This window comes from Astatotilapia calliptera, chromosome 12 (genome assembly GCF_900246225.1).
Source record: "Astatotilapia calliptera chromosome 12, fAstCal1.2, whole genome shotgun sequence".
Lineage (NCBI taxonomy): Eukaryota > Metazoa > Chordata > Actinopteri > Cichliformes > Cichlidae > Astatotilapia > Astatotilapia calliptera.
Genome location: NC_039313.1, coordinates 18,926,837 through 18,939,172, shown reverse-complemented (window position 1 = coordinate 18,939,172; position 12,336 = coordinate 18,926,837). Strand labels below are relative to the sequence as shown.

General features: G+C 39.7%; 1 protein-coding gene across 1 annotated transcript; it reads right to left on the bottom strand.

The window, feature by feature from the left end:
* Positions 1–14: 14 nt before the first annotated feature.
* Positions 15–10,690, bottom strand: rbm19 (RNA binding motif protein 19). Its single transcript, XM_026187410.1, has 24 exons — positions 9,400–10,690; positions 9,130–9,312; positions 8,936–9,049; positions 8,656–8,697; positions 8,038–8,269; positions 7,628–7,863; positions 7,473–7,532; positions 7,298–7,376; positions 5,831–5,902; positions 5,418–5,627; positions 5,208–5,338; positions 4,983–5,107; positions 4,797–4,893; positions 3,456–3,566; positions 3,163–3,363; positions 3,006–3,072; positions 2,747–2,892; positions 2,606–2,666; positions 1,887–1,966; positions 1,737–1,792; positions 1,455–1,571; positions 1,253–1,358; positions 413–533; positions 15–314 (listed from the first exon to the last, which is right to left on the bottom strand). Exons 1-24 carry the CDS (start codon positions 9,433–9,435, stop codon positions 232–234), a joined length of 2,766 nt encoding a protein of 921 aa, XP_026043195.1. The 5' UTR covers positions 9,436–10,690; the 3' UTR covers positions 15–231.
* Between the last annotated feature and the right edge of the window lie 1,646 nt (positions 10,691–12,336).

The window sequence follows — 12,336 nt, the reverse complement described above, 5'->3', positions numbered from 1 at the left end:
CATGAGACAAAAAGTAACATGTACGCAGCTTTTATACATATATAAAAACCAGTCGTCAGGTACATCAGATCTCTTGGACATTTCATTCTGTACAAAATACTAGTTAATCCATAGAAAACTGGACCTGCTTTTAAATTCATTATAAACTTCTGCAGATATTCAGGTCCATGTTTTATTCAGTCCATTTTACACAGAGCGTTGGGGTCAGGATTTGTGTGGAGGCTGCAGATGTCAGTCTTCCACACCACCTTCAGTTTCCATTGTCTCCAAAATTCCTTCCATAACTTCCGCTTTTCGCTGCTTTTTGGCAGTGACTGAGGAGGAATAAAACAAAACAAAAAAAAAAATGAATAAATGGCAAACCTACTTTTTATTTAATTGTGTCCTGTTAACAAGGATTTGGTGGATTTACCATGAAAATGTTCAGCTGTTTTTCGCCTCAATGCCTCCACAGTTTCCTCTGCGTCAGCCCACTCCAGCACAAGACGTCTCCCGTACAGATGGGTGCTGTGGCATAGCGCCGCAAACGCTTTCTACATAGAAAGAGAGGAACACAACTGCTAATCAGTGTGACAGCCAAAATCCCTCTAAAATAAATATTGCCACACTTTACTAATTTGAGTCACTTGAGCTAAGACTGATGCTTAAAAATGTTGGCTGGATCTCCTTTTTAACAATATGCTACAAGATCAGTTTTAAGGCCAATAATTGGTAATGAAAACCAGAAATTAGTTAAATACATGCTTATCCCTGAATGTTGGTGAAAATGGTTGAAAGCACGGTATGTGCTAATATTCAGATGGCTGCTCTTCTCAAAACACTCGTTCGATTACTTCTTTTGATTAAATTTGTTCAAACTGTGATCATCAAATTAGATTTTTGAAATTGAAATTATATTATCTCTCTTGGATATGTCAGCTTCCGGCTTGAAATTGTTTCTAAACTTCCTATTAGCAGAAAATCTGTAACACAAAAATCTATTTTAATATTTTTAAAGCACATTAAAATATCCCACCTTGAGTATTTTAAAAAAAAGTTCTTTATATGCTGTTGAAAGTACTGTATGTCACAGACCTTGGATCATTTCCTCTATTGTTGCCCTTCAATGTTAAATAATAAAATACATTTGGCGATGGAGACACCCACAGACCGACATGTAGCCAAATGATGAGGCCTACAAATCTACATGCTATAATATTCTGAGTAGCTGATGAAATGTATATTTTCTTCGTTTCATGAATCACTCACAAACCTTAGCATCTTGTTTGGTGAGGAAATCAACAAAGCCAAAACCTCGATGACTTCCTGAACCAGCCGCTTTCTTTGGAAGACGGACAGTCTTTAGCTCCCCAAATGTACTGAGAAGATGAAATACAAGGAGGAAATGTGAGTATTAATTTAGCTCTTCCAACAGCGTAAATAATAATAAAAAACGATAGCTGTGTACGTGTTACCAGAAAAGCTCCCTGATTTCCCTGACAGATGCTTGGAAAGGAACATTGCGCACAAGGATCTTGGATCCCGTCTGCTTCTTGTCAGCTTGTTTCTTCTTCCGTGTCACCACAGCTGTCCTGCACATGGGAAAAAAATGAATGAGTGGTGACAAGACGAGCGATGTCTTCATGCTACCACAAATTCTAACCATAAACATGTCAGCTGAAATGTTTAGGAGCATATTCTTGTAAGTAAATAGACATAAGTGGGGAAAAAGAAAACCTTTCTGATTCACATCTGACCTTGTGGCTCTCTCTGAAACCTTCAGCTCTAACTGGTGATCATCCACCTTACAGTGCTGAAGGAGGGTTTAAGGAGAGAGAAGACATTAGCCAAAAACCTGCTTGTGGAGAAAAGCTGCGAGAGTGTTGCTGAGGAGGTGTGGATGGTACCTGTAGCTGCCTCAGGGCCTTCTGAGCTGCTTCTGCCGTCTGATACTGGACAAAACCGTAACCCATTGACAACAGTTTGCCTAGAAGACAGAACAATAAGCATGAGAACAGTGATTACGCAGAGAAAAGCAGATGTTTAGCACAATATTAACAGCGTGCTTGTCTGTGATTAAACTTCAGATGGTTCTGAAGTCTCGTCCTCCCAGATCTGGACCAGGGCATCACTGAGCTCCTGGAAAGTCCAAGGTGCAACCTGTCATCTTCAGATGGACTGAAAAGTGTCCCAGAGGTTTTCTATTGGATTTAATTCAGGCAAGCATGGGGGCCATCAATGATATCAATTCCTTCATTCTCTAGGAACTGCCTGCATACTATTGCCACATGAGGTTGGTCATTATCGTGCACCAGGAGGAACCCAGGACCCCCTGCACCGGTGTAGGGTCTGACAGCAGGTCCAAGCATTTCATAATGTTACCTATGGCAGTGATCTGTGCCTCCCTCCATGGATCTGCCTCACCAGACCATCACTGACCCATCAACAAAGTGGTTATGCTGAACAATCTTACAGCAGCATAACTTACCACTGAGTCTACAAAAATACTTTTCTTAACCAAAACATAATTTGTGGTTGAATAGTGAGCACTCCATTTGTATTATCAGTTAATAAGCACATGCCGGCACTTGTTCTGAAAGGAAATATTTGAAACCCTTCTCGGTACCTGTTTTATCTTTTTTCTTGGATATCGTGCAGGATTTGATTTTGCCACATTTGCAGAATGTCTGAAATGAACAAATAAAAACCATGACCATCAGCCAGTGATTAAACAGTTAATAATAATAGTATTTATTAATGTACCCACCTCCAATAGTTTCTCCTCTGTCGTGTTGAAATTAAGATTCTTAATGAAAAGCGTAGAACCTGGAAGAGCTTCCTCCTCCTCTTCATCATCTTCTTCCTCATTTTCTATCTTCTTCTCCTCTTTCTCGGCTGCCTTCTTCTCTAATACTTAGTTAAACAGAGCAATGGTGGATTCTGATTATACATATCATACCCTTCAAGTCTGGAAAATACTGCTCTCTCTTAAAGAGACTGCCCGGCTGTGTTTTGAGAGAGTTTACCTGGTTCTGGTTTGGCTACAAACACCCCGACAGGCGCCCACTCCAAATACAGCGGGACATGATGGAACTGGATTAGGAATGAATTTGATCCAATAAGAAGTCTTCAGTATCCAGCAGTCAAAACATACTATATGCAGGTGAAAGGTTGCACACACACCTTACTGTAAGCCATTCTTGTGAAGGCTCGTTTCGCTTCAGTCGACTCCAGAAACTCAACGATTGCAGTGAGTCCTGAAGGTGGCAGCAGCACACGGCCCAAAGAACCATAAGGTGAGAAGAGCTCCTCAAGCTCTGACGCCTGCACTCCAGCTGGAAGGTTCTTCACCAGGATCACTGTGTTGCTCCTTGCTGCTGCCGCCTGTAGACGAAGGGACGCAAGCCGTGGACTTTTCATTCAAATTTTCATACACGCATTTGGATCAAGAGCACTGAGAAGTACATCAAGCATACCTGACTGAAGGAATCCAGGCTGACACTGTTATCCAGCAGAAACTGCCGCGTCTCCTGGACAATTTGTGTTTCCCCCAAAGCCATCCTCACTGCAACACTTCCCTTTGACTCCTGCAGGGGAGAGCAAGGACCATAGATACATGCAATAAATAAATAAAGAGGAAATGAAAAACACAAGTCTGTAAAAAGAGGATTTTTTTTTTGGATTGAGATGATGTTATTACTGTGCCATTAGCCTAAAGCATTTGAAAATGTGGTTACCAAACTATAACAGTCATAATAAACCAAATTGGTTTCAGCGAGAAACTGACCTGAGCAGTGGGCTATTGCTGCGGTATAGACTGTGTGGGACAAATCCATAATATCAAAAAGAAGATCCTATTATCACCAACACTAGGTCAGTATGCTATACATTACACAGAGCAGGTTGTTGGGACTTTTTCAAATCCTTATGAAATCTCTATGGAATAATAAACTAATCATAAACAAATCAGTTAACCAGGTATATGTCAGAGAGCTGGAATTACTTCTGTTTTTCACGTATTTGGTATCCAGTCAAACATTTTTCAAAGTTTTAGTCAATTAACAGATATTTATAAATAACCATACAGTCAATTCTGGAGGTAAACAGTGGTCTGTCTAAATGGTTTGGATGTACTCTTACCTACCCAACAGGTAGTTCAATCTAACAGCTACTAAAAAAAAGTGAGACCCTTTGCTCAACCGAGTGGTCTTGTCTGTGTCTTGTCTGTGAAATCTACTGCCAGCTAGCTTTTCCTGCAGGGGTGGGGTTACAAGGGTCTTTAATTCTCCATGTACATTGAACTTCTGCAGGACTCAAAGTTTGATGGAATAATATTCAAGAGGTTAACCTTTTCTCTAAGAGAAAATATTTCAAATCTCTGTAAAACTGTTTATCTTAGGTTCAGCAACTGAATTTCAAGACTCTGGCTTCTGTTCCTTTAAAGAAAAATGGATTTTCTGACTCTTGCTACCTCCTTATAGAGAATGGATAACAATGATGACACAGCTGGCTGCCTGTGAGACTAATAAAAATTCATGAACACATTCTTAAATGGGACCCATTTATTAGGTGGCCGTCTGCAGTTTAAATAACTTTTACCAAGTTAATGTAATATAAGGTTGAAAGAGGCATTTAATAATTAGTTGTGCTGAACTCCCTTTTCCCTTATGTATTATTATTATTTCTTCTCTTGTATTATATTTTTATAATTTGTTAAAAATTGTAATAAATTGTTCAAGTAAAAAAAAAAAAAAAGGAGGAGGAAAAGAGGCAGACAGGAGCGTAAATGCAGGTGAACTAGATGTAAAGTCACTCACGTGGTCCAGGACTTGGCTTTTGGTGGTGTTGTATTTTTCAGCAATAGCATCTGCCACTGCACTTGTACCCAGAAACAAGGTGTTCCAGTTGTGTGAACTAGAAAGAAACCGAGAATTCAAGTGTAAGCTTAAAAAAATATCAGCATGAAAAACAGAGAAACAGACGGTCACTTTGATCCCGATTACCTGGAACTTAAAGCTTTAGTTTTAGCATCTTTTTGCCGTTTGTAAGATGAGGAGCCAGGACCGCCAGCATCAGAGTCACTCTTTTCTTTCTTCACAGTGGAGGGAAGCAGGTGAAGCATCCTGCCCTAGAGGTGTAAGAAAGTTTTCAAACAGCTGAATTTAATGAACTGCACTTTGAATCCAGCCATGAGGTGTAGAGTGATGAAGAAGTTCTGACAAAAACACCTGAAAAATGTGTCCGTCCAGCTGAGCGAGCGCTGTCACGGCGTTCTCTGGTATCATGTAGGTTACAAAGGCAAACCCTTTAGGTCTCTTGGTTAGCGTGTCAATTGGGAACAGCACATCAGATAAAGGACCTGCAGAGATTTTATAACCATGAAACACTTGGGACAAGAGCGCATTTCTTTCTACAGACGTGTAATCAATGTAACTCACCGTGTTTGCTAAACAGATCTTTGATGTCCTCCTCTGTGCAGGTGTAAGGAAGGTTTCTGATGAAGAGTCGGCCCGACTCTGAAACATCTTCCTCCTCCTCGTCCTCCTTGAGCTTCCTGCTAAAGTTTCTGTCAGTTTCTTTCTCTTTTCCATCTCTTATGTTCTTTCCCGCTAAAGCATCCACGCGAAACACTTCAATGTAACGCCCTCCTGAAAACACAAGGACAAAGTCTAGGCTTCATCAGCTAGTAGAGAATGAGAAATACATCTATAAATGTCTTTGTTTCCCCAACTGATTGGTGGCTTCAAATGTTTTCGCTCATATTTTGTGCAGAGTTTTTACACCCTGTAACATCTCATTCATAGTAACACAGCCAAATACTATGAACAGAAATAAGTCCTAATAATTTCACCTATATAATCCTTGTTTTTCTTCAAGGCCTTTTCCACCTCTTCCTCAGAGTGCAAGTCCACGTATACGTAACCTAAAAAACAACAGCACACTGTTAAGATGCATCTGCCTGTATACAGTTCATACAGACCTGTAGTGCTGTGAAAAAGTAATTGCCCTCATCCTGAATTATTGTTTTTGCATATTTGTCACACTCGAGATCATCAAAATATGTAAAATTTTGCAGAAAGACAAGCAAACACACAAAAGTGGGAAAAGGTTATTCAAACCTACCTGAATGTCCCCCAAACCCAATAACCGTTTGTGCCACCATTGGCAGCAAGAACTGCAATTAGCCATTTGTGATATCTGACACAAGTCTCTCATATCACTCAAACTCAGTCACACTTTTTTTTGAGCCATTTAGAGGTAGACCAGTGTGTTTTGGATCATTGTCCTGCTGCATAACCCAAGTCCACTGGAGCTTCAGGGCATGAACTGTTGGCCAGAAGTTCTCCCTTAGGATTTTCAGAGTGGAGAATTCATGGCTCTATCAACTACAGCAGGTTGTCCTGAAGCAGCAAAGACGCTCTAGACCATCACACTACCACCACCGTGTTTGATCATTGGTATGATGTTCTCTTTATAGAATGCTGTGTTAGTTTTATGTTAGATGTAACGAGACTCAAACCTTCCACAAAGTTCAGCTTTTGTGTTGTCACAGAATATGTTCCCAAAGGTCTTGGGGATCATCAAGAAATATTTTGGCAGATGTCAGACGAGCCTTTGGGTTCTTTTTGGTCAGCAGTGGTTTTCTCCTTGGACTCTACTATGTATGCCATTTTCTTAGTGTTGAATCATGAACTTTGACCTTAACTGAGACAAGTCAGGCCTGCAGTTCTGTAGATGTTGTTCTAGGCTCTTTTGTGACCTCCTGGATGACCAATCAATGTGCTCTTGGAAGTCATTTAGGAAGGCCGGCCACTCCCAGGAAGTTTCTCACTGTTGCATGTTTTCTCCATTTGAGGATAATGGCTCTCACTGGGTTTCACTGGAGTCCCACAGTATTAGAAATGGCTTGGTAACTTGCAGACTGATTGATGTCTGTGTTTTTTAATCTCTTTCTTTAGATTCAGTAATCAGGTCTGTGTGTGACTGCTATCAGCTTTTTAAAAAAAGGTGAATAATTCATGGTTTAAGAAGGGGAGAATAAAAATTTCACTTAGGACCAGGAAGGTTTGTATGGGCTCTTTCCCTTAAAAAAAATTAAATCATTATTTAAAAACGGCATTTTGTATTTATTTGGATTCTCTTTAGCTAATATTAAAATGAATTTGATGATTTGAAACATGCAAATGTGACAAATATACAAAAAAAAAAAAAAAAAGAAATCATGAAGTGGGCAATTATATTTTCTCAAGCCACTGAATACAGCATATGTGGGTGACTGCTGCAAAATGAGAAACTTTAAATACTTTTACTATCACACCTGTTCTATTTCCGCTTTCGTTCTTCCCAATCCGGACTGCTGCAGGCTTCAGTGGAGTCATAAATTCTCTAATTTGTTTCTAGTGGTGTTACAGGAAACAATGTTAGCGTCACAGATTCAGAGTGATACAGTGAACATTTCAGTGCCGACACTGAGAAGTTTCTTGTTCGCTCACCTCTTTAACATTGAACGGGACTCCTCTCAGCTTCACTGTGAACTCTGTTGTTGCCTCCGTCTGTAGTAAATACACAGGGGTTGGTGTGAATCACTACAAACTAGTAACAATGACAGAATGTAAAAATTTAAAACAGCTTCTGATAGAGGAGTCACCTCCTGCTTGGCAGGTTTCTTCACTTTACTCTGGTCCTTTTCCTCAGAGGTCACTGAAGACTTGACCTTTGAGATGTTTTCCCTGTCTCCACTCTCGTAGTCACTGTCTGTGTGCTGTAAAGGACCATCATCATCCTCTTCTTCCTCCTCCTCCTCCGTGTCTGCTGTTTGTGCCACCTTTGACCGCAGGTAGTCCATATCTGATAAGCCAGACTTCAGTGCTTCTTTAGTGGCATCTGGAATCAACAGCATAGCAAACAATTAACAATAATTCACTGAACCTGGATGAATATTTTCTAATATAGTTTAATCTGATTTTCTGTGTGTACTTTAGAACAATATTTCTCTGATATAAATTTCAGTATTTGATGTTGATGTAACCCCAAAATTAAAACACAACCACTACCAACCTTCTTCCTCACTCTCATCATTTTCTTCTTCCTCATCCTCTTTGTCTTCTTCTGACTGGTCTGAGTCAAAGTTGAGGTAATCATCTGAAGCAGGTTTCTTCTTGCTTTGAGTCGTCTTCTTCTTCTTGTCGGGATCGGGTGCTTCCTGTGCAGTGTCGTTTGCCCAGGTCGGAGCTTGGCTTCGATTCTGATGCACTGACAGAAACTCCTTGAATTCTGCTTCCTCTTCCAGCTGAAATGAGATATGAGCCGATGTCCAAATATTAAGTGTTACATCATACAAAAACTGATGAGTTAGGCAAAAAAAATTTTTTTTTAAATTGTACTCTCACAGGCCACTTCATTGGGTACACCTGTTCAACTGCTAATTTACCCACATATCTAATCAGCAAATCAGTGAGGCACTGGTCAGTGTACTGGTAATCTTAACCATAACCTGCTGAACGTCAGACTGAGCATCTTAATAAAGAGGAACGGTGATTTAAGTGATTTTGAACATGACATGGCTGTTGGTGCCAGATGGGCAGGTCTGAGCATTTTTCCCAAAGCTTGCACCCATCTCCCGACCAACATCTCAATTTAAGAGCAGATAAATTTTAAAGTTTATAATTTACTTACATCTCCCAGAATACTACTGGATTCCTTTTTCTGCTTCTTCTTCTAAAATTCAAACAGACAGACAGACACACACACACACACACACTATTGTATTAAAAACACAAATTCTATGAAATCATACTTATATTATTCTCTGGTAAGGCAGCAAAAAATTATGATATACAGAGGGAAGAATGAATTATAAAGATATATGGTAAGTTTTATATACAAGTACGACCTCTGTAATTACAGAGTGTCAGTTTACAAATACTGTTATTTCCCGTCCACAGGTGTTTCCTACCTTTTTGCCATCAGTGTCGGCCGGAGCAGAGGGTTTGCCCTGCCCTGAGCTCTGAGTGTGTTTACTCCAGGCTCTTGCCTTACTGGGGTCTCCAAACGCTTTACACATCTCCACCTAGAATAAAGGACAGGTAAACCATCAAGCATGCGCGTGTTCCCTCTCGAGGCACAGACTGTGTGCGGCTGAGGCCATACCGTCACTCTGGATGTGTCCACGAAGCTCTTATTGAAATGCTTCAGGGCCTTGTTTGCATCCTCCTCGGATTTAAAACCCACAAAGCCGAACTTACGGAACTTGCCGTCTTTGGTAAATTTCAGCGAGCAGTCTGTCAAAGTGCCAAAGGCAGCAAACATCGACCTGAATCTGTCCTCCTTCATCTGCACAGAGAACAGTGAAATTTAGCTGGGCTCAAATTAAAGGCTGCTCTCGCTTTGTGTTCACATGCGAGCGGGCTGTTTACTTACCCCATTAGGGAGGTTTTTAACGATGAGTCTCGACATCACGACAGAAGGTGTAATTCCACTGTTAACGCGTAAAACGGCTTTATATAACTTGTCAACAAAAACAGCGTGGACAAGAACCTCTAGCTCGCCATCTTGAGTGGGAGGGGCTTCTTCTTCTTCGGCCGATAGTAACCGTATCAGTGAATAAACGCCACCCTGTGGTCGGGAATGGTTACTGCGTATATAATCAAACAATATTTAACTGGGTGTTCTAATAATCATATCAAAAACACATTAAAAAAACTGATGTTATATATGATATGAAAACATGTAACTATAACAGCTGTTCAAGTATTACTAAAATATGACAAGTTAACATCTGGAAAACGAATTAATTGTGACTGAAAGGTGTGGCGCTGGCTTTCTTGAAGTGTACACTGCAGGTCTTCATGTGTTTTCTGTTGTTGTTGCTTTTGCAAAACCTTTCATTGATACTACTATGCATCACTGAGCATTGTTTTTCCATTTTTTTCTTTTCGGCTTCCAGTTCAGTTATTTGGTACTTTATTTCATTATAAAATTCTTGGAGTTTTTGATTTTTCCTCTGGAGAATAAGTTTTTCTTCTTTCTTTTGTATGTCCTGTTGCTCCTTCTCTTGAAGCAACTCTTGATTTTGGAGCAGTGTTTCATTCAGAGTTATTTGGAGCATTTTGTATTTTTCCTCCATGTCTTCAAGTTTGCATTGCATTTCTTCCTCTTTTATGTCCTGCTGTTCTTTCTCTTGAACAAACGCTTTACTTATCTGCAGTGTTTTATCGAGCCTTATTTGCAGCACTCTGCATTTTTCTTCCATGTCTTCAAGCTTGGAGTCCATTTCTTTCTGTTTTATGTCCAGTTGCTTCTTCTCTTGGAGCAACTGTTGATTTTTGTGCAGTTTTTTTTTTTTATTATGCTTTACATGCAGCGCTCTGTATTTTTCTTCCATGCCTTGGAGTTTGCACTGCATGTCTCTTGGCTCGATGTCCTGCTGTTCTCTCTCTTGGAGGATCTCTTTATTTTTTTCCAGAGCTTCATCAAGCCTTACTTGCAAGTCTTCGTTGTGTTTCTTGATGTTATGAAGCTTGCAAACCATTTCTTTATGTTGTATGTTGCTTTTTCTTACATTGTACTGTGAGTTGCAGTCATGCATACTGCAGCCCAACTGTGGTGTTCCTGCTGAAGGAAACGGTTTCCAAGGCCTAATCCGTGGATCGACTTCCTTCGAGGCGTGGACGTCTATCAGCAGAGAATGTACCTTCACCTATCAGCAGAGAATGTCCCTTAGTCTGTAACACAGTCAAATATATTCTCAAGCAATATTCAAGCATGCCATTCAGCGTGTTAGTACGAGCTCGGGAGCAGCTTGGGAGAACAAGAAAACAGAGACTGCTTCAGGTTGTCTTCCCAAATTGACTCAACTTTATTTACAAGTACAACAGTTTATATAGAGGGTAAAATTCATGAGACAGCAGATTATCAGTTTAAACCAGTACAGACCAAGATAAGGGAGCGTCTTCCTGCCCTTGGGTGAAGAAGCATCCTTTGTGTAGTTTATTAGTTCAGCTACATTTGTGATTATCTCAGCGACATATTTTCAAGGCACAAAACGAAGAGTTCTTTCATTAGTGAAATCTGAAACAAACCATTTGGCCTTCAACAGGCGTCTAAAAGATTAAGAAACTAATGTAGCTGAGGGAGTGATCTCTGTGGTATTTCAACCTTGTACCAGCCTGTGATTCTCACACATCAATTCTTGGGTCAAAGAGAAAAATAACTAAAACAAAGGGGCCTTATTGAATGACAGAGTTTTCCTGCATAATGTCACTATAAAACAATATCCAGTAAATGCTACCATGGTACTAAAATACCTAACACCTGCAGCTAGAAAAACTACCTTAAGCTCCAAACACAGTCTATTAACTGTATTTGAAGCTGGCTTAAAGGCGGCAGGGTGGAGAGTGTGTGGAGAACAGAAAGAAGGGAGGTTCAACCAGGGCCTGCAGCTTACACATGCCTTGCAGGTTAATCTGGCTGTGTATGGTCTTTGCTTCCTGCTGAGATGACGACTTGCTGTTTAAAATCAGTAGCTTATTGTTTAAAACAAAAGAAAAAAAAAACTTGGCTGCCTACATTTTTCTGCTAAGCGAAGCGTATCATCTAAATCAGGAGTTAGTTGGATTGCTAAGCAGCTGGAGCTGGTTGGATCTTTGGGGCTGAATTTTCATGCTCTTCACACACATTATATTTCCTTCAACTTCAAGAAACTCAGTGGTTTTTTCAGGTGTTTTTTTTTACATTATAAGCTTTGATTATATTTTAATTTTACACTTTTAATGAAGATGTTATGACAGCTGGAACAAAGAAAAAGGAAAAGGAGCTGTCTTCTTGGTTCTGGGTTTAAGGTATCTGTAGGAATGGGAAACAGAACTAACATGAGTACTCAGTGACATAACTGTGGTTAAAAAGCAAGCCATTGCCATTTCCCTGTACATCTGACCACATTTGAATTTAATTATCCTTCTCCTCAATGATACAGAATTATACCACTTTAAGCAGTGTCATTGGTTTATGTGGTAGGTACCATTACTAAGCAACCATGTAACTTGCTGTAACTAACAACCATGTAACTCACTAATCAATGACGGAATCTCTTCTTATACATATTTCTTTTTTTATATATTCAATATATTTTCTCTCTGAGTAATACTATAAACAAATATTAATACTTCTAATACTTTTTCACTCTTTTTCACTCTAATACTTTTTTTATTCATGTGATGCATGACAAACTGTAGAGTGAACTCTTTGTTCTCCTGATCAAATGTCATGCTGAAAGATTGGAAACTGAAATATTAAGCAGCTGAAATGCCAAGCAAAGTTCACAAATGATGAAACGTTTTTATTTAAACTGGTCTTTAT

Bases quoted from the DNA above. Each gene is read 5' to 3' on its own strand.
- rbm19 (XM_026187410.1), bottom strand. From the start codon at position 9,435: ATGTCGAGACTCATCGTTAAAAACCTCCCTAATGGG. The intron at 5,108-5,207 runs GTGTTTTTGTCA...TTACACCTCTAG, and splicing joins TGGACGGACACATTTTTCAG to GGCAGGATGCTTCACCTGCT. The intron at 3,073-3,162 runs GTGTGTGTGCAA...TTCCTAATCCAG, and splicing joins CAAGAATGGCTTACAGTAAG to TTCCATCATGTCCCGCTGTA.